The sequence below is a fragment of the Triturus cristatus genome, chromosome 10 (genome assembly GCF_964204655.1).
Source record: "Triturus cristatus chromosome 10, aTriCri1.1, whole genome shotgun sequence".
In the NCBI taxonomy this organism is placed as follows: Eukaryota; Metazoa; Chordata; class Amphibia; order Caudata; family Salamandridae; genus Triturus; species Triturus cristatus.
The window spans coordinates 1,195,495,332-1,195,516,800 of NC_140593.1; the positions used below are offsets into that span (position 1 = coordinate 1,195,495,332).

General features: G+C 46.4%; 1 protein-coding gene across 2 annotated transcripts in view; it reads right to left on the reverse strand.

The window, feature by feature from the left end:
• The window catches only part of ZWINT (ZW10 interacting kinetochore protein), a 63,479-nt gene extending 46,001 nt beyond the window's left edge, over window positions 1–17,478 (reverse strand). For both annotated transcript variants that reach the window (XM_085629618.1, XM_085629617.1), the window contains exons 1-2: window positions 17,362–17,478; window positions 7,727–7,826 (exon numbers count right to left, since the gene is read on the reverse strand). In XM_085629618.1, the coding sequence (XP_085485744.1) occupies window positions 7,727–7,826; window positions 17,362–17,420 (159 nt within the window). In that variant the 5' untranslated portion in view covers window positions 17,421–17,478. The remainder of the gene's footprint in view (window positions 1–7,726; window positions 7,827–17,361) is intronic.
• Window positions 17,479–21,469: the final 3,991 nt, after the last annotated feature.

Here is a 21,469-nt window from a genome sequence, read left to right on the forward strand (position 1 = left end):
TAAGGGAGACACTATGGGTGTAGAAAGAACCCGGTGGCACGGAAGGGAGAGGGTGTCTGCCTGCGGCTCGTGCTGGTCATTAAAGGACAGTCGCTGTGGTGAATGAGCACATCCCAGTCTGCTCGCCAGTGAATAAGCGGGTACTGTGGGAGGCACATTAGTGTCTATGTCCTGAGCAGCGAGAAACATTCAAACACACAAGAGGTGATGATAGGAATGCTTGCAATTTGCCTTGCATATGGCTGGGTCCAAACTGGGGTAGCACGATTGGTGAAAGAACGATGGGTTGGAATGCGACCCCAAGGATTGCCAGTGGTTGGACTTATTGCAAAAATTCCTCCCATCAGTTTTTGGGTGTTTGAGGTTAAGACCCAAGCAGCTAGGGTATGCCCAGATGTGGTCCCCATGCTCAGCGGATCCAAGCTACATCCAACTTATGAACACAAATCAGGGTAAAATCACACCCGGGTTGATTGCGTCCCGGTTTAAGGAGACCATGGCCTGGCACTTCGGGCAGGACTGTTTCTATTGGAGCAGGGTGAAGACTGATTTGCGTATAGCTGGGTCCAAACTGATGTGGCATGGTGTGCAAAATAATGGACTGGGATGCTGCCCCAAGCGATTGCCAGTCGTTAGACTTATTCCAAGCAGTGCTCTGGTCACCTTGAGTGTTTGAGCAAGAAACATTCACCAATAACAAGAGCCATTTAAGGAGGAGGAGGAGGAAACCTCAGCAGGCACTACCTTACTTCTGACAAAGTACTTTGTTCTGGCTACTTACCAGGACTGAGGAGAGGACTGCGGAGGGTACTCCACTCCTACTGTCACTCGTGTGTTAGTGCACAGACAGCAGAGTAGGAGTGTTACCTGCAAAGGTTAACATAGGTTCAGGCCCTTTAATGGACTCCAGTGGAAGTTCTGGTTGAGAAGTCAAGGCTTGCTCTAGGAGGTGGTAAAAGGTAGAGCTCGGGTACAATATAGAATCGAAAGAGCAATGTCCAGCTAGGTACCCTGGCTCGGGTTCCAATGTAAAATCATATCAAGAAATCAACAAGGATATAAAATCTGTTTGATTTCAAAGGGGAGGGGGGGGGGTCGAACAATAAGGCACGCCGGTGTAGTCCTAAAGTCTTTTAATACAAGCATTCTTCAGCTCATCTGTGGCAGTATCGTTCAAAATTAATAACCATTGTGCTAGGCTGCACTTAGGCGTTTTTGAAATTGGGAAACTCAGCAACAATGCAATACATCCCTATTAGGTTATGTGGAGCGGCCGAAAATGGCCTACAACTTTTTGCAGCTGCCGCTGGTATTAGCCAGGCATAGAATAGCCAGCACTTGGATGGGTCAGCATGCGCGTCAGCTTGAACAGTGGCATAGAGAAGGTCAGGAGTGGTCATGAGCAGAGGAGGTACAAGTGAAGATGAGTAAGTAGATGACGTCCTACAGCTTTGGCGGGACTTAAACAACACATTACTGAACCCACATATAGCCACAGACACCAGTGGCGGCGACATAGATGGGAGTGCAAGAGATGAATCTCATGTAGGGGGAGGTGGAACCTAGTTCTCAAAGTGGTTAGATGCTGCGCTTGTAGGATCCGAGAGATAGGACACGCACAGCAGGGTGCCCCAGCAGATGTTGAATGGCAAAAAGAATACAGTCTTATGCACTATTAGCCATATCTTGTACTCCACCAACTGGGAGGTTGTATTGGTTTGCATTTTAAGAAACTGAAAAATAAAGATTTAATTTAAGAAACAATTTAATGCCTCAGAAACATACAGGCTGTAGGTTTTGTGCCTATAAAATCTAGTAAACATTCTGTTCTGTTCAGCACAAGCCTCAAGGGAAAGGAACTTATCCTTAAAAACATTTTTACTCATTGAATTTGATTAACACATTCTCCACCCCCTCTACCCCCCCCCCCTTAACCCTGCCTTTAGGTGAGACCCCTGTGCTGAGGCAAAGTCTCTTTGATGTGCAAGTGTGGTAGGCGACAGTTCCTCCCCGTCAAGTCGAATATCACCCATCCTGCAAACACCGAATGCCTCTTTGTCTCAAGGTCTGTGAGAAATACACAAAGACCAATTGCCAACTACAGCTAGTCATGTGACTCAGGATACAGGCTGAAGGTACCAAATGGTTAGTACAGGAAGATGCAAACTTTCTAAAAGTAAACACAAGGAGATGATGGATGGTGCGCTGAAACTTTTCAGACACTCGCCCCCAGTCACAGATCTAGGTTGAATCCATTATCGTTCTTTAGATCACTTCGCCACCTCAGTTCAGACCCGATTTGTTCTGCATTCCGTCCATCACTTGTGTGTCTAACTTTCTAAAAGTGGCATTTTCAGAATGGGTACTTAAAATCCAACTCCAATAGTAAAGAGGGTTCTAAATTACAATTCTTTAGAGACCAAACACAACCTTCCCACATGCTCCCAATTGTAGATTATCACATTAAATGTAATAAGGTAACCCAATGTTAACCTTTGGGAGAGATAGACCTTGCAGTAGTGAAAAAACAAAATTGAAGGCTTTTTCACTACAAGGACATGTAAAATGTAAAGGTAAGTGTCCCGCTTTTTGAATACATGGCACCCTGTCCTCTAGGGTGTATTGGTCCAATTTTTGGGGTGTCTCACATTAGATTAGATTAAAGCTTATAAAGCGCATGGTTACTCCCAACTGAGTGTCCCCGTGCTAAGACATCCCAGTCCCGAACAGCAAAGCCCTATCGACCAAAAAAAACAAACGATCCTAGCATAGAAGACCTATCTGCAGACAGCAGAGATTAACGCCAGTCCCCCGGGGATGACTGAAAGAACCAAGTCTTAGGTTTTCAACGAAATATCACTTCCAAAGGCTGCATCCTCACTTCCAAAAGCAGTTTATTCCATGCTTTAGCTGATACAAAGCTAAAGGATCTACCTCCCAAGCGTGTCTTTTGAATTTTTGGCATTACCAAGTTAGCCGTGCCCGCAGACCTAAGATTCCGGATAGGTCAGTGAGGGGTATGTAAAGGGCACAGATAAGTAGGCCCTTTCTCATTAAGAATCATATGGCAGAAACACAGAGCTTTAAAAGTAACTCTGGCCTGCACTGGTAACCAGTGTAGCTCCCTCAGGGCCGCTCCCACCGGGGTACGCCTCCGGAGGTTCAATATCATCCGGGCAGCTGCATTTTAGACTTTCTGCAGCATATTTAGTTTTTTTCTCTTTGTGACTCCTAAATATAGGATATTGCAGTAATCTAGACGAGATGTAACCAGGGCCTGCACAATGGTCTTTTTGGCCTCTAGTGGTAAATTATCTAGGATTTTTCGTAGCATTTTTAGAAGGCCAAAGCACGTGCCTGCCAGAGTTGATATCTGTTCTGTGAAAGATAAGGGGTTATCAAAACAGAAAACAGACTCCCAAATTTTTAATCTTTGGTTTGGGAGTCGGAGTTGGTCCTAGTTCTTCTGGCCACCACCTGTGGGACCAGATGGAAGGCTGTTTACTGATTACCAAGATCTCAGTTTTGCTTGCATTTAATTGCAGGCAGTTGAACTTCATCCAATTAGCCAGATCACTTAAGCAGGTTTTGAATGTAGGTGCCGCCTCTATATCCTTTTGCTCCAATGTAAGAATCAACTGAGTGTCATCAGCATATGACACCAGTTTCACCCCATGTTTCAATACAACATCGTCGCAACCCCCTCCGCTCAAACCGCGGCAGAAAGGGGAGGGAGACCTTCAGGCTGAATGGAACGCCGGGAAAGTGCAGTGCCTCACAGCGACACACTAAGTGAACCCACCTTAAAAGTGAATTTAAAAACTATTAATAAGCTTCTAAAAAGCCCCCCTTCATCTAAAAATACTTTGCTAACAAGCAAATATCGGCGTGTAAGCCACTTAAAAATAATTATTATTCTATTATTAAAAAGAAAACATTAGACGGCAGTAGACTCACTGATGTCACATGTATGAAAAAGACATGGTTTAGGCTTGGCAAAAGTTTTATTTCGACAGGTCAAAAGGACAGTTAAAAACTGTGCACACTGGCTGAAAGAGAAAACCTGAACATGTTTGAAAGGCTACTTAGGTGGGTGGCACAATAAGTGCTACGGCACCACTAGTAGCATTTAATTTTCGTGTCCTGGGTACAGGCAGTACGACAAGTAAAATCAGTTGTAAAGGAGACTTCTAAAACCATCTGAGCAAGAGTCGATGAGTTTAGTGGTAAAAACCAACAAATTCTCAGATCTAGAAAGCATAGATTGTGGGCTTCGGAAAACAATATGTGCAATAAATATATTGATTTTGTTTTTTGTTCCTGTTCCGAGTCCTGCAAAACAGTGTGTACCACAAGCGATACAAACTAAACAAATATTACCGGTCATAATGACCACAAACGTAATATTTACATGGTGTTGTACCTGCCACTTCCTGTATTCTGCGCATGCACGGTTTGTGCAGTGCCTGACAAACCGTGCATGCACAGAACACAGGAAGTGTCAATTTTAAGTAGTGGAATTCTCTGGAAAGACAATAATAACATACACTGCCAAAACAGACAGAGAAGAACACAGAAGGACCTCAGGCACGCCTTCCTGTCTGGGGGTGTGCCATTTTCACCTGCAGGTCCTGGCTGAGGAGCCACGTCAAGCCCCAATAAAAAACATAGAATATGCCAGTGAAAGGAGATACCGGACAAAAATCAATGCTGTATGAACATATCTGTGCAACACCAATAACAAAAAAAAAAATATTAAAAAAAATAAAAAAAATAAAAAAAATAAAAAAGAAACCCACCATGTACGTTAGATAATTGGCAAGCACAAGCAGCAAGCATGGCAACTTATAGTGATGCTTCAACCTGGGAGGAGATCGCAGAGTTCTGCTATTCGGAACTCCACAAAGTGACCCAAAAACACCGCCATTATCCTGTGATTAAAAATTAGCACGAACAGCACCATGGGCAGTGCAAGAGGATGCTACTTCTTTCTGCCGCTCGAGTAGATGTTCTGGTCGAACAGCAGCTTCCTAACGCGACCTGAAGGTTTCTCGATGCGAGAAGTAGCGCCCATCTGCGACTGACCACGTTGAGATAGCTCACTGGGAGGTGGTATAGAGTAAAATGTTCCTTGCTCTTGCGTGCCAACATAACGTTGGCGAGCGAGGAAAAAACCTCTGCTCCACGGAACGGAGGTTTTTGGAACTCCATGCGCTGAGTGGGAAAAACTCTGCGAGCGGAATTTCACACCCAGGTCTAGTGGGGTCTCCAACCTTTTCTGTACTGAAAGCAACTTATGTTCAATGAAACGCATTGAGAGCTACTAATGTGATTAGTGTGGTATAATTTCAATTTTGTTACATGTATATTAATTCAATCAAGCAAAACCTTTCAAATGTTATAAGCTGGGCTGCACACAGGTGAGCTACTCAGAGGTAGCTGGAGAGCTACAGTAGCTCACAAGCTACTGGTTGGAGACCCCGCTCCAAAACATCTTTCTCTCTAGCAGTGGGAAACAAAAAATCATGAGCTTCCTGGGCAAGTCTCAAGTGAAAGGCAAGAATTAAGGGCTCAAGGTCAAAAGTAAGACATGAGTGCAGCTCCTTGCACCTACACAGTGAAAGTGAGTGCCGTCTGAGAACTGGGACATGTTCCCCAGTGAATGTGTGCATAGCGAGCAGTGTCCAAAAACCATGTGCACCAAAACACACAAAAAAAAGATAAGATGTTACAACACTTCCAACCCCACCCCCTCCCAAATGCAGAGCTACCATCTCAATTCAGACAAGTAATGAAAGGCTTAATGACATACGTAAACGAGGTCATCCTCTAACAGTGCCCAAGTGGACATACATCATGACCTGTTGGTTTGTGCCGAGTGAGGGTTCCACTGAAACATACTCCAGTGGGCGAGAGGGCCTGTCTGCCTCAGCTGTCCATCTTGCCACTTTAGAACGAGGGACTGGACATGCATTAACACGTGTCGGCATGAAGTATGTGCTTTTTTTCACATATACGACATTGTGGGCCTTGTAGTGAGCACACAAATCCTTGCTATGTCCTAAAAGTGATATGTACGCAGAACAAGTTAGGCATGGGTCAGTTATATGTTTAGCACAGCATTATTTTGTCAAAGCAGCAAAAACTTCACAAGTGCTTCCACCACATGGCGCACAACAACAAAATCATGTATATCATGACTGTGCACATGCATGCACTGACATAATTATCAGCACTTGCTGTGTACGCGTGGCAAAATGGACCCAATACCCACATCGATTGACACCAACTCGGATATCCTTCTCAGAGGAGCAGGACTGCGGAGAGGAGATTACTTTGCAATCCACTGGTACAGCCTCAGTGGTTCCAAACATGCCCTCAAAAAGGTTGCATCACCAACCAAGAGTGGACCTCCAAGTATCCCCAAGAAGCCCACAATAGCCGCACCAAGAAAAATGAATGACGAGTGTCCCTTCCCCGAAGACCACACCAGTTGCACAAGGAAAAGGTGCACTCCAAGTGCCTCCATCACCGGATGATCACTGCCAGCAGCTTTACTACAGTCCACACCTCAGATGTACAGCTAACTGCAGGCACCTTTCCACCTCCAGACTATTCACTGCTACAATAACTATCCCAAGTGGCTGAAGTTATGTGGTTCTAACAGACACCCAGCCATGGGCAGCGTGGCTATTTGGGGGGGGTCGAATCCCTGAAACATGCAGTGAATACACAAGGGGGTAAGATCGGTTAGAGACATCAGATTTGCATCAAACCTGTCGATCATCAGCTACCAGTAGCTCAGACACCTTCAGTAGCTCACAGCCTTGAGATAATTTTTGAATAGCTCAGGGTCACACCTTCCTTTTAGAGTTAAGGGAAGGCTGTGTTTATTTTACATGATTATCTTTAGGCTGCAGAAAGCACGGTCTGAAAATGAGCAGCGCTCAGTCATATTTATGACCCGGACTGGGACTGGGGCACAGAGGTGAACAAATGGAGCACTGAGGTATTCAACTCTTAAATAAAAGTCCTTGTCAACTCAATATTGAAGTGCGAGAACAAAATGAGGTTTCTGAATGATTTTAAATGTAAGAAAATTAAAATGAAAAGTTACCTTAATTAATAAATGAATGCTTCTTTTAAATTTTCGCCCATTTCAAAGTGTTGCAGTTACAAACAGCAGATCTCTTACTCCCAGTGGCCAGTAGACACAGCGCCTTATTTAGAACTGAATTTTTTTACCTTCTCATGGAAGAAACTTCAAGTGAAGAAAAATATTTCTATTAAACATACTCCCCTGAGTCAGCTCAGTGAATTTTTTAATTGGGCTGGTGATTTTGCCACTAGATCCCTGGGCTATGCTGGTTGCCCGCATTTTCATATTTTCTTTCTTTTGGAGACCTTCCGGGTGCTAGACCGAAGCCAGCTCTCTGCATTACCCTGGAGGGGTACGAAGAAGCCAGTCTGACAATACGAAACACAATTTTTGATATGCCACAGTTGCCAGATGGTCTTGCACAGAACTCTGTATGTAAGGACTGGGTATCACTGGTCACATCACTCTCTACAGCACCTGCCAAAGGGCGAGTGAGCGCTCAAAGAACTCAGTTTCACGTAACACTCAGTAGATGCGTGAAGGTGTGGTTCACTGCACAACAGTAGCACACAAATGCTTCAGTCTGTAGGCAGCAATGAATGCGATCCCAAGTGTAGGTAGACTCACCATGGAATATTCGACCAAGACCTTAGCTGGCAGCTCCATGTCTGGATCATCCTTAGGCTGGCTTTCCAAAAACGAGGCTGGAGCGACCCTGGCCAGGAGCCTAGACAGAATGAAATGTAGAGCATTAGCCCACCCGCAGAAGGAACGGTTCGGGCAGGGAATGTAACATTCACCCACAGAAAAAGCACATCCAAGAATACATTTACCAAAGGGCAAGGCAGTCAATTACTTCATGCTCAGGATAGTGGAGAACAAAGAAACTAACAAATGTAATTGGCAAGCGATCACCTCCAACACCATGAACACTTCTGGCTGAGTAACAGACAAGCGCTCAACCTTATCTTACGGTTCTAGAGGCAACATCCTACAAAACACACCCCCATCAACACACAATACTCTAAATATGCCACTCATCCTTCCACTGCCAAATACAAAGACGGCAGACCACGACTTGAGCTAAAGAGAAAACCCTCTGGTGTGTGGAATGAGCACCCAGCTTCTGAACACAAAGAAACAATACAGGTGGTAGAAAGATCTATAAAAATGCCAATAATACAACATACTACTGCTTTACAATTGCATTCCTCACACACATTGTGAACACATTTGCTTTGTACAGCTCATCGGTACGTTTAAATCGGTCATTGTTCAGGCTCCCAGTAAGTGATGCAGCATTTAGGATGGTATGTTCGGCTCTGCGTTCAGAGTCCAATATATACAGTAGGCAAAATGGAAACCAGAAGTGACTCAATGCTTGAGGGCAGAAAAGATATCAAGGGTTCGAGTTATGTGGCTTTAGAACATCATGTGCTGAACAGGCTCAACAAGCAGGGGTGATCAGTCAAGCAGGAAAAAAAGGCAGTCCCAATAAATATACTATTTCCCCAATGGAGTTTTCCCTAGGAAAATTAAACAGCGATACCACAGCTGAACGAAATTACAACTAATTTGGAAGAAATCGTGCTTTATTTGATTTGGTGTAAAACTGTTCAGTAGTCTGAGAAAATTACACTTCAAAATATATGTATATACCACGCCATAAACCCTTATTTTTTTAAATACCGTAAGGGGGCAAGGTTCGGGGTACCCTGACTCCCTGGGCATCTCGTTAAAAAAATTAAACTTTTTTTTTTGTTGCTGTCTTGTGGATCTGCGGCTCCACGCAGCGCCTGTGAATCTTGGAGGTTCCTCGGATTCACTGCACTGAAAAAAGGGGGAAAAAAAATATACAAAGGGGATCGGGTGCCCACGGGGTTGGGGGGGGGGGTTTGAGCACAGGGCCTGGCAGCAGGCCAGATCCTGTGTCCAACCCTACGCCATGCATGGCGATGAGCAGCTTACTTTACTTATAATATTTATTTTCAAAAGAGAGTGACGTTAGCTAGGAATTGTAATGATATTAAATTTTTAGATTTAAAAAAAGGCTTGGAAATTCACAGAAAAATCCAAAATTTTAAAGGGACGTTATAATTAGCTGTTCTGTGTGGCAGAATGCTATCGTAAATTACAATCTCTTTGGAATGAATTATAGAAAATAATTCAGAGTTACAGTAAGATTCTTATGACATTTGGATGTTTAGACCACTGCCGCAAGGAAATTCTAATCATGACCCTGAAGCCAAAAACATTTGATTTTTAGCACTTTTAGTTCAGTGTGGTAATTTATATATTTTATTTTGAGAGTTTTATATAGCGCTGGCTAGACACGGAGGTATCAGAGCGCTTTACATAAGGTTCCACAGAAATTACAAAGTTACATGTTACATCAGTTACTAGAAGCGCGGGCTAGACCCGTAGGTATCAGAGCGCTTTACATTAGGAATCACATTAACACAGTTAAAAACAATTACAGGTTACATCGGTTTTACGAAACACATTTAAATAGTATGGAGGAAGGATAAATAGGGCGGATTGGAGGAAGGGTGTAGGTGGAAGGAGGGAGATAACGGCAGGAGAGACGAAGGAAGGTCTGCCCAATGTCCGGCTGGGTAGGTGACGGCCGAGGAGGGAATTCACAGCCCATCTCCCCTATAGCTATCAGGGTAGCTCCACCGGGCAACGGTCAGGAAACAAGGTCTCAGGGGCCGCAAGAACGTTCACAGGGTAAATGTCCTGAAGGGTGTGCAGGATCCAGGTAGGATGGGGTAAGAGGGAAGGGTGTAGGGGGAAGATAACGGCAGGAGAGATGAAGGAAGGTCTGTCCAATGTCCGGCTGGGTAGGTGACGGCCGAGGAGGGAATCCACAGTCCATCTCCCCTATAGCTAGCGAGGTAGCTCCACCGGGCAACGGTCAGGTAGCAAGGTCTCAGCGGTCGAGGGAAAGTTCACAGGGTAAATGTCCTGAAAGGGTGTGCAGGATACAGGTCGGTTGAGGGCTAAGATCAAGGTCTGGTCGATGACCAAGTAGGACCTTCCATGTAGGTCTGAAACCAATGATTGCCGTTTCAATCTATTTTGCGGCGTTTAAACGGGGTCAGGCAAGGGATTCTGCCCCTGGTGTTACTTTCAGCCGGGCCCCATTTTATTTCTCCCCATTTTTATCTTTCCCCTATGTATTCTTAGGGGCCCCTAGGGTACTCGACGCGTTGCTATCGGTGGCCTCCTTTCCCCGGCACCAACTCAGGGGTCATAGCACCAGCTCTCTCTCCTTGATTACTTCGGAGCCAGACAGCTCACAGTTCACAGCCACTCTCCTTTCGCAACCCAGTCAGGCTGTGACGCCCACCGCAGCCGCCATTTTCTATTTCTTAAGGTCAGGCACTGAGGGTATCTTCATGCATGCCAGCGAGTTGTTCCTCAAACTTCTCCTGTGGTAACATATTAACTGACAATTCATGCTCCTCAGATATGCCCTGTATCCGAAATATCCTGGTCTATGATAATATCTGGGAATGACTGCACCAACCAGGTGTTCAGCATAGGTAGCCTGCTCCCTTGTTCCCAATGGGGATTGCCTGTTGGGCAGGCATCATGGTCTATACCTGTGCCCAGGACCTCTGCTCACAATACAAGTTGATCAAAGAGCATGGCCAACAGTGCTATCCGTTACATTCCACATAATTAAAAAGGTATGCGACTGCGACTTCTTTTACATGTCTACATTGTCGGTGTCTAAAACAGCTGATCCCCAGAAACCTTTTGTTCATTTTGCTCACTTTTTCAATGCCCCCTAGAAACAGAATCCTGGAGTTTAGCATACTGGGAATATTTCAAAGCATAAAGCTTTGAATGGACTTAACCTGAAAACAAGCAAATAGGTCTTGCCTAGGTCATAGTTATTAGCTTTGTCAAGGTCTTTTAGCCATGTTGTACATCATAGCATTTTTTTCTGGCAAGACGGGGGTGGAGCAAGCAACAACACAGGGGTGGGAAGTGACAACTAAGAATGTAGAGGAGCAGCAGACCAGGCAAGCAACAACGTGGATTTTAGGGCATGCAGCAATGCTGAGCAGGACGGAGGAGGTGCGGGGGCTGGAGGGAGGGGGGAGAAGGACAGTCTGCAACCCAACCATGAACTTTTATGGAGTGCTCCAACTAAAATAATAATTAAAAGAAGCACCCCTGAAATCATGAGCAGCACAAGAACACTGGGTGCAGCAAAGAAGCAGTACTTGGGCCTTGCACCAGTGTAGGGACAAACACATGAAGTGAAGCCAGCACACGTTGACCAAATCAAACAAGCGAGATGAGTGACAATGAAACGGGCCGGGACGCATGTGCGGGGCCACACAGCGAGGGCCGCCTGAAGATGGAAGGAGCAGGGCGGATGTGACTGGAGGCCGTAGCAGGACACGCATATCAGGTACGTGCGCCTGGTTGTGGGGCTGAAACCGCATAGACGACCACGCGGCCAAGACTGAAGGGAGACAGCACAGTGGAATGAGCAGTGACTGAGGCTCGCAACCTGACTATGAATGGTACCGCTTCTCCTAGCTACTGGGTGGTTTTGCTGCATTTGGATGCTCTGTAAAACTAAGAGCCCTCACTCCCACACAATCTAAGATGATATTTTGTTCCACTCTTGCGCAGCTTCTAGTTTGAGCAGTCCCCCACGGTTGTGAGATCCGCTCATTTGGTACTGTATATCAGGCATGGTGGCGTTGCGTTTTAAGTTAAGTTCACCCAGGCATCACTGTACTCAATTTATACTAACCCTGGACATCACTCTTAAACAGGACCATTTGCACACACTTTTCCCCACAAAATTCACGTGTCTGAACATAACCATTACACGGCAGCACAACACATTATGACTTGGAATGTCTGGGGCCTTCAAACCCTTTCTCAGAGATACGCATACCTCAAAAGACAATGTGCAGATAGCTCTCCTTCCAGAGTTTCACCTAACACCTCAGAAACGAAGAAATTGCAGTGTAGGTGGAGGGGACATATCTTTGCCACGAACTACTCAGCATTTGCTCGTGGAGTGCGGATGTGGGTTTGCCCAGGCACCCCCTTCCTGGTAGAAGAGGTGGTGACAGACACTGAGGGAAGATATGCGTTCCTCAAAGGTAGACTAGATTAGAGATGCCTCTTACTAGGTAACATATGTGCCTAACACAGATCAGGGACTGTTCTGGAACTCACTGTCGTCTGTGCTCTCTAAATGTTGCGGACTACCCTGGGTAATAGGGGGGACTTTAATAGCGTCCTGGACATGGCCCTGGACCCTCATGCCCACAGCTGCGAGGCACGATGGCATCTACGGGAGCCTCGCGGCTGGGGGTCGTATGGAGACACCCTAACATACGTGTATACTTGTTTCCTCTGCCTGCATACTCTACATGTCTGCCTTGATGAAATTCTGTGGACATCCAACTTGCAGCCTTATGTAAAGCAGGCTGAATATCGAGGGCGCACACACTGATCATACTCCACATTTTATATTGTTGGCTTGGGATAGGCAGCATCCGCCAATCCCAACTTGGCGCTTACAGCCTGTTATGCTAGAGGATCCACCCTTTCGGGAATCTATTTGTGCAGCCACTGAGGACTATTTCGCCCATAACACAGGTACTACATCATCGGCCCTGATAGAGTGGGATGCCTCCAAGGTAACATTGAGAGTAAAATGTCTGGGTCTGAGTTGTAGGATGCGGAGGCAGGTGGAGGATGAGCTTCAGGAGGTGAAGCGTAAATTGCCAACACTGGAGACACAGGTGTCCACTGGCCCCGCACACTCCTCTGAGCTGTTGATAGCAAGGTTGAAGCACACAGAGCTGATTGAAAGACTGAGGTGCCTGAATTATGCAACACACTCAGCCAAGATACATGCCACAGCGGATCGTTCGGGCACCCTACTCGAATGGATGATCCGGCAGGAACAGCTGTGTAGCCCCATTATGGCACTACAATCTCCGAATGGGCTAATGACATACACTTAACATGAAATACATAAGGAGGTGGTCCTACACTTTATCTTGCTATACCAACCCACCATAGAAGCCTCTTACCTACAACTGAATAGTTTTCTAGATGGCCCCCAATTTCAGAGGCCAACTCCAGAGCAACGACTGGAACTAGATGCACCCATCACAGCCACTGAGATACAAGGAGCGATCAGATCCAGAGCTTCAGGGAAGGTACCTGGCCCGGACGGTCTCCCACCTGAATTTTATAAAGCTTAACAGGACATCTTAGCCCATGCTCTGCAGAAGGTATATGATGAGGCAGTGCAATTATCACACCTACCGAACTCTGTGTGTGAAGCCACTTTGGTCACCCTACTAAAGCCAAAAAGAAACCCAACCCAACTTGGAGCCTACCGCTCATTGGCGCTGCTAAATGTGGATTATAAAATACTGGCTAGTATACTAGCAGGGCGTCTAGCCCCCTTGGTACCAACGTGATACATGGTGATCACAATGGGTTGTTTCCAGACCGCTCTGTCTCTTAATCTACGCAGGCGGTTTCATGTCATGCAATATGGTCCCCGGATCTGGCCCTACTCTGGTTGCATGGTGATCGATCTCAAAAAAGCATTTGACATGGTTGAGTGGTTCTCTCTCTTGATTGTCCTGACCCAATATGGACTGGGACCCAGCTTTATCACACTGTTCAAGCTATTATATAACACCGTGAGGGTTAGGTCTGGCTGATTGATGTCACAGCCCATAGTGGTGGGAAGGGGCACCAGACAAGGATGTCCCTTTTCCCTTCTCCTCTTTTCGCTAGCCATTGAACCGCTGGCTATAGCCATGTGGACCTCTGCTGCGACATAGGGCATCCCACTAGGAGGTGACGTACATGCAATTTCCCTATATGCAGATGATCTGCTAATATATATATAAGGGATGGCAGGAAAGTACTGGACGCTCACCCTTTTTTCATGCTTATCGGGCTGCGGGTTAGCTGGGGGAAATGATGTATTTTTCCATTCGTCCCCGACACTCCTGACCCAGCGCTCATGGTTAACGGTATACCGGTTAATTGGCAGCCGATCATGTTCTGCTACCTGGGCATTAGGGTGTATCACGAAGAGTAGGACCTATTGGACAGCAACCTTACTCAGGCTCTCACCTCTGTCGTCCCAGATGACATTTTTGGAAGACGCTTGCCCTCTCCATAGCAGGTAGAGTGTCACTCATCAAGATGGTGGTCCTACCTAGACTCCTTTAGTATTTTACCAAATCTGCTGTTATACTTACCACCCTCCTTTTTCTGGCCAATCGAGCATATGCTCTGTGAACTAATCTGGAACACATCAAGATGCAGAGTGGCACTTGGGAAGTTATACTTGCCTTTGGACCTAGGGGGTTTAGCGGTACCAAACCTGGAACATTACTATTTAGCAGCACATCTACAATGGGGGGCCGATGGACGGCGGGACTAAACTTATCGGACTCAGCTGGGATAGATGCTCCACATACATTAAATGCTATACTTTCACTGTTTCACCCCTGTGGCAGCAGACACAGTCCCCTCCCACTGCTGCTACAAGTGACTACTCGCCCTTCGAAGATTCCTATTCCTCACCAAAACCATTAAACCATATGCGCCCGCAATTCCGCCCAGAGGCAACAGGACAACTTTCATGACAGACTTAACTGACTAGCATTCGGCAGGTATACATACGATGGGCGACCTCTACCAAGATGGCGCACTCATCCCATATTGCGTTTTGACACAGGAGGAGAGAATGCCCGCGGGACACTTTCTCATGCACGCCTCATGGATCAATCTACGGTGTGGTAAATGGGGGGACATATCGCAAGAATTACAGAAACATATAGTGCTACAATATCTGCATGTTATGGAGAGGGACGCCATCTTATTAGTTGGTTTGCAGATGCAGTATATTTACACACAGCAGTAGATCTGACTCACCTGCGCACAAAATGGGAGACGGATCTCGGTCGTCCATGCACAACAAAGGAATGGAGTACAATCTTAGCGAGCCACATGCATGTTCCCCGCAATTTCAGGTTCAGACTGATATAATACTACATCCTACACAGACTCACAGAGCATACCTGACCCCACAAAAAATGTCTTGTTACTTTATGACATGGGTTGTCCCTTATGTTCTCTCCATAACGCTGGCATCATACACATGTCGTGGTCATGTCCAGAACTGCAACACTATTGGGAAAGGGTAACGCAACAGCTATCCGACTGCACAGGCAGATCCCTATCAAATACCTGGGAAACAATACTGGGTATATATACACATACGAGACAAAACAGAGCAACAAGTAGATTCCTAGATTTAGGCCTTGCTAAACGGCTCAAATTGAGCCGCTGGAAGTCCAGTGATCCACCGTCTTTAATTGCATGGACCCGCTCTATTCTTAACTGGGTCAAAGCTAAAGGCGTATCCCTCCACAGGGAGGATACCCTGGGGCTACGCAAGTTCCCTGTAGCATACAGGTAGAACTCGATCCTCATAGCTCTCCAAGTACCTGTACGCCCAGACTCACAAACAAGATATACCTCCGGTAGTAGATCCGGCATCTAGTTGATAACAGAGAACCTATACCACTGGAGTTATCTATGTGTTGTGCTCCATGCAGAGTAATGTGAGTGGGTAGGTGTGACGAGAGGAGAAATGCTGGTCTCACAGTCTGCTTTATGTCAGTATTGATCGCCCAGGGGGAATCATTCTGGGTATCAATAAGCCAGGAGTTAGTGGAATTTATTGTTTGACAGTTCAGAAATTTCTCATTATGCTTGTAAACAGCAATTCCCCCTTATTTATTGATATTACATGATCGATTAGTCTACTAAGCAGTGTGGAGTCGGCGTTTACACTATGTTTAGCAGGGCAACAGACACCTAACCACAATGTGCTTTCTTTCTTTTTGTCTCATTGAAAATATGGGGCTGCTGAAGTAGAGTTCAATCAGGAACATAAACTACATACGTCAATTGATCTAGGTATTGAGTTACTGTACACTGTATTAACGATCTAAGCTACCAATATGACTTTATTGTGGTTAATTTTCAAAATGGGGCTCTATAACACCCCATGCCAGTTCCATATCCATATATGCGCTGTATCAAAGTATTTTCTTTTCTAAGCCTGTGAAAATCAATAAACAGATCAAAGAAACAAAAATGGTGGGTGTTGAAGAGTTAGACACCAGCATGTAATTTGCTTATTTTTCCTGCTCCCATTCCGAATAACAAAAGGACGACTTTGAACCAATACTCTGTCTTTGCTACATTTAAACCCAGGTAAAATGATGGTTTCGACAAACAAGCAAGGCATGAACCATTAATTTAAGCGGTAAATGGGTTTGATTAGTTTTATATGTCCTCCCCTATAAAGAGATAAAATTTGTGTGCCCAAGTGAAAATTATACTATTTCAGTTAGGTGTACATTTTCAAGAAAGTTGTGCTTTAATGATTAATTAGGTTAAGAGGACTTCATATTAGCGGAACACAATTTTTTTTCCATTGTCGGTTTTTTCCTTGTCATTCTTTCCAGGTGTACCAATCCAATTTTTCCCTAGAGAAAAGAAAATCAAGACCGCATCTACCAAAAGGCAGTATCTGAATTTAAAGCCCAAAATAGGGAAAAATGTATCCTGTATCACCAGTGGACCTGCTAATATGTTTCGCCTAACAGGCATGGCGTCCGGTGCAGACACCAAAGTAGCTCTAATTAGTATAGAATTTCCCAAATTCCATCCTGTAACTTGTAGTCCTATATTCGAAAAAGTACAAGCAGCAAGACTGCAAAAGCTGGTCATGACCGAGACAGACCAATTTGACACATCTTGCGGCACCACACGATTTGCCCTGGGGTCGGGAATGGCACAGATACTCACTCTCCCCCCTCCCCCCCCATACCGTTAGATCCATGGCACCAACTGCGGTTTAGTGCAAGTCCCTGCTTTTCACAGCAAAAACATGGATTCAGATTTCCCCCCTTATACATTAACCCACTTAAAAGATAATGAATAGGTGACTATAATTACCTTTTTCTAACCCTCCCAGTTTCTGTTCCCAAATGTCATGTCTTCTACCAAGCTCTAACCTGTCTTGTTCAAAACATTACATCTAAAATATTAGTAGTTTGAAAAACTGCATCTTCTTGTACAGCTGCTTAGAGACACACAACGGAGTGCAGTATATAACTCAATTAAGCAGAGAGAGCACAGCAAGCTGTAGAACACGCAAATGCACTCACCGCTGGGCGTTTTCAGCCGCCATCACTGTTGTTGTTTCTGTTACTGTTGCCGCCTCCATTTTGAAACACTGACAGCTCTCTCCCGATTGGACGCTGCACGTTGGGGGTGAAGCTATGAAGGGGTCGGGCTTTTGACTGGCTGGTTTTTGTCACGTGGACAGAGACGAAATGTATGGCTTCCGCGGACATCTTGAGAGTGGCGGAAGCATGGCTTCACTCTTCTAGGCGTGGCTCGACAACCGTGGGCGTGTTCATCCGCAGCCTTCTAAGAGTCGGAAACCGGTGCTTTAAGTGCGGCTACCTGCAACAGGCTCCTCGGGTGGGCAGCCCTGTAAAGGATAGAGTTTGTGTGCCATGTTTTCATTTTTTTTCGATTAAGTATAGCTGCCAAGGTTTCAGATTGCTTATGTGTGACATTTTCATAATTTCACTTTAATTATGAGTGACATTCAATCATACATGCCAACATTTTAGGACAGGGACGTGGGAGATTTAAAATAAAAAAATCGGGAGAATGAAAATTCCCCATTGACTTCTATTGTAGAAAATGCAATTTCAGGCGGGAGATAGCTAAAATAAAGCAATTTTTGGCTTGAAAAATCAGTAGTCTCTCATCTGAATCGGATCTATTGGCATGTATGATTCAACAACTATGAGTGACACTTTCTCGCAATTAAAAATCAAGCAGGGACGACAAGGGAAACATGAATTTCAGAATTGACACCTATTTAAGGAACAAAAAAACTCTAATACGATCTTACAACTGCTTCAGAGCATCAGACACTGAGGCCGCCAAGCGCTTCCTCCTGCACCACTACATTTACATGTATGTTTGCGGCAGTTGCTTCTCCACAACTGGGGAGAAACATGAAACTGGAAAGCTAGCAGCAAGAGAGAAGGGGTTGGAAGTACACCTCAAGAATCCAAGAGGCAAGATGAACTGTAGCTCACAAGCTGGCCTAGAATCGGCCTTACATATTTATAGTTTTTCTAAGATCCATTGTCGGCACGTTGTTATCTGTTATACTGAGGGGGTCGAAAGTATTGAGCGAGGGCGGGTCGGGTCAGGATAAAGGAGTGGGCTGCCTGGACACTTTTGTCAATGGCTTGGACAGTGTACTGAGGGCTGGGGTAGGAGCAGTGACAGAAGAGGGTGTTAGAGAGGAGTAGCAGGATAAGAGATGGAGTCTGACCAGGCCGAGCCAGGGTCACCGCTCATCCATCATCTGCCACCGAGCCTTTGACGGGCAGCAAGCCACAGGGGCATATGGCAGAGCACTCAGCACACTAACTGGCACATGCATCAACGTAGGCTTTTGCGATTCCTTAATTGCGATTATTAAGGAATCGCAATTAAGGAATTGCAAAAGCCTATGCATGTAGGTATCGCTATAAAAATAGCGATTCCTACACATTCCTTAATTGCGACTCGCAAATTGCGAGTCGCAATTAAGGAATGCCGTCCCATTCATTCCTATGGGCCTCCTGGCCCATAGGAATGAATTGGAGATTGCATGAGCAATTTGCGAGTACCAGTAGGTACTCGCAAATAGCTCATGCAATTTCAAGGGTGCAAGGGTGTCAAAATGATACCCTATTGCACCCCTGAAATAGATCTGTTCACATATGTTGCACACACACATGCCCTAAGGGCATGTGTGTGCGCAACATGAAACTTTGAAAAATGCACAACAGTGCATTTTTCAAAGTTTTTGCAAATTACCATGAAGTTCAACTTCATGGTAATTTGCTCCCCCTATTAGCGAAATCGCTATTTGTTTTTACTTTAATGCATTGCATTTAAGGAATCTCAATTTGGGATTCCTTAAATGCAATTGCAATTTAAGTAATCGCAATTGAAAGATTCCTTAAATTGCGATTTTTGCATTTGGGATGATGCATCCCAAATGCAAAAATACCGGTCGCAAAGGGGCAGATTCTGAGAATCTCCCCGTTTGCGACCGGTTTTTTCTTTGATGCATGTGCATGTTAGTGTTTCCGCAAGACTGCCCAAAAAGGACTGGGGCAGCCCGTGCCTGTGTGGGTGGAGGAGTCCCATGGCAGGGCGTGATTAAAATGTCTCTACTGGTCTTTCACAAGCACAGGTACTGTCACTCTATCTGCGGGTTTCCATACAGGCAGTAGGTATTTCCCTGGGACACACACGGCATAAGAATCATTTAAAAAAGCAAAGGCGTTGCCAAGGGGTAAACTAGTGGATGGGGGGGGGGATGAGTTTTTGTTGATGTTGGGAGGGGACCGGGAGGGAGGGAGATCTCACAGGGGGGGGGAACAGGAGGCAGGGGGTCCGTGGAGGGGGGGGGCATCGTCCAGTGCGGGACCGGCATTATGGTCTAGACAACGACTCCACTGATATGGTATTTGGGTCCTCGAAGGGTCAGTGCAGACACCCTTATCTTTTCACATGACACCCACAACCCTCAAAATAGTTACGCTTAATGTGCGGGGCCTTAACAATCCGACTAAACGACGTGCGGTACTGTCCTATTAGAAAGCACTCAGGCGGATATTTGTCTTCTCCAAGAAACGCACCTTCTACCTCGAGATTGTGCTAGGCTGCGCTCTCCCTCATTCCCAACACAGTTCTTCTCATCCTGTACCACCAAAACAGCAGGGGTAGCGATCCTGGTGGCTCGGCGCTTTCGGGGAGAGGTTCTTCACAAACAAGCAGAACAGAAAGGCAGACTCCTGGTCTATAGATTCAGGGTGGCTGGTCTCGCCTTCACGATAGGGTCGGTATACAGTCCGAACGAGCGGTAAGAACGCTTTCTTAGCTCGGCGCTGGGGGAGGTCACGGCTACCCAAGACAGGCACCTCATCATAGGAGGAGACTTCAATTTAGTATTTGACTCGGCACTTGATCGATCCGCCCAACGTTCACCGCAGGCGGGGGAGTTCTCGGCGGGGTGCAGGGCTCAGCTGGCGGACATGGATTTGCTCGACCTTTGGCGTTATCTACACCCTGGGGAAAGGGACTATTCTTATTACTCACACGCACATAAAACGTATGCACGGCTAGACCACTTTCTGGTCACCGGGCCTGTCTGCGCCCTCGCCCTCGCCGCAACAGCTGACATAGGAGTGATCTCCATGTCGGACCATGCCCCGGTGACGGCTACCTTTTCATTACCGCCGGTCTCCCGTACCCACGGGTGTGGCGTCTCCGGGACACCTTATTGCACAGAAAGGAAGTCATCAAACAGGTGACGGCTGTGATTTAGGAATACCAATCCCATAACGAGAATTCGGCGACCTCCAGGGCGACCCAGTGGGCTGCTCTAAAAGCGGTACTCCGAGGGGAATTTATCGCACTCTCGGCGGCGGATAACGCACAACGACGGTGTAAACGGGAGAGGGTCCGGGAACTGGAGCACATACACCGCCGGACGGGGGCTCCCCGGATTTGGCGGCAACTACAGGGAGCCAGAAAGACCCTGGTGGCTTTAGATATGGACCGCGCAGAATACGCGGCGCTCCGTCTCAAGCATGCCTATTACACAGGGGGGGACAGGTGCGGCCGATTGCTGGCGAGCAGGCTCCGAGTAGCGAGACAGAAACACCTGGTGAAGACTATCACTGACTCCATGGGGGCTGCGGTTACGGAGGACGCCCTTATTGCAGAACGCTTCCGCAAGTACTATGCTGAACTGTACACTGGGGAACCCCCGGATGCGCTAGCAACGCAACGGTAGCTAGACTCGGTCTCGCTGCCATCACTGACACCCCTACAGGCGGAGGGTCTGGACAGGGAGATACGGGTAGAGGAGGTCATCTCGGCCATTGCCAATCTTAAACACGGTAAATCCCCGGGACCGGACGGCTACACCTCCCTCTTCTATAAAACGATCTGCGTAACACTCGCGCCGATTCTCACGCGCCTTTTTAACACCTTCGCGGAGCAGGGGGCCATACCGCCGGAGCTGCTGCGGGCGTCTCTGACGGTCATCCCTAAACCAGGGAAAGACAGATCGCAATGCGGCTCTTACAGGCCGATTTCTCTCTTGAATGTCGGCCTCAAAATCTACACTGGGATCCTAGCAGCTCGCTTGGCTCCCCTCCTACCGGGACTTATAGACCCAGATCAGGC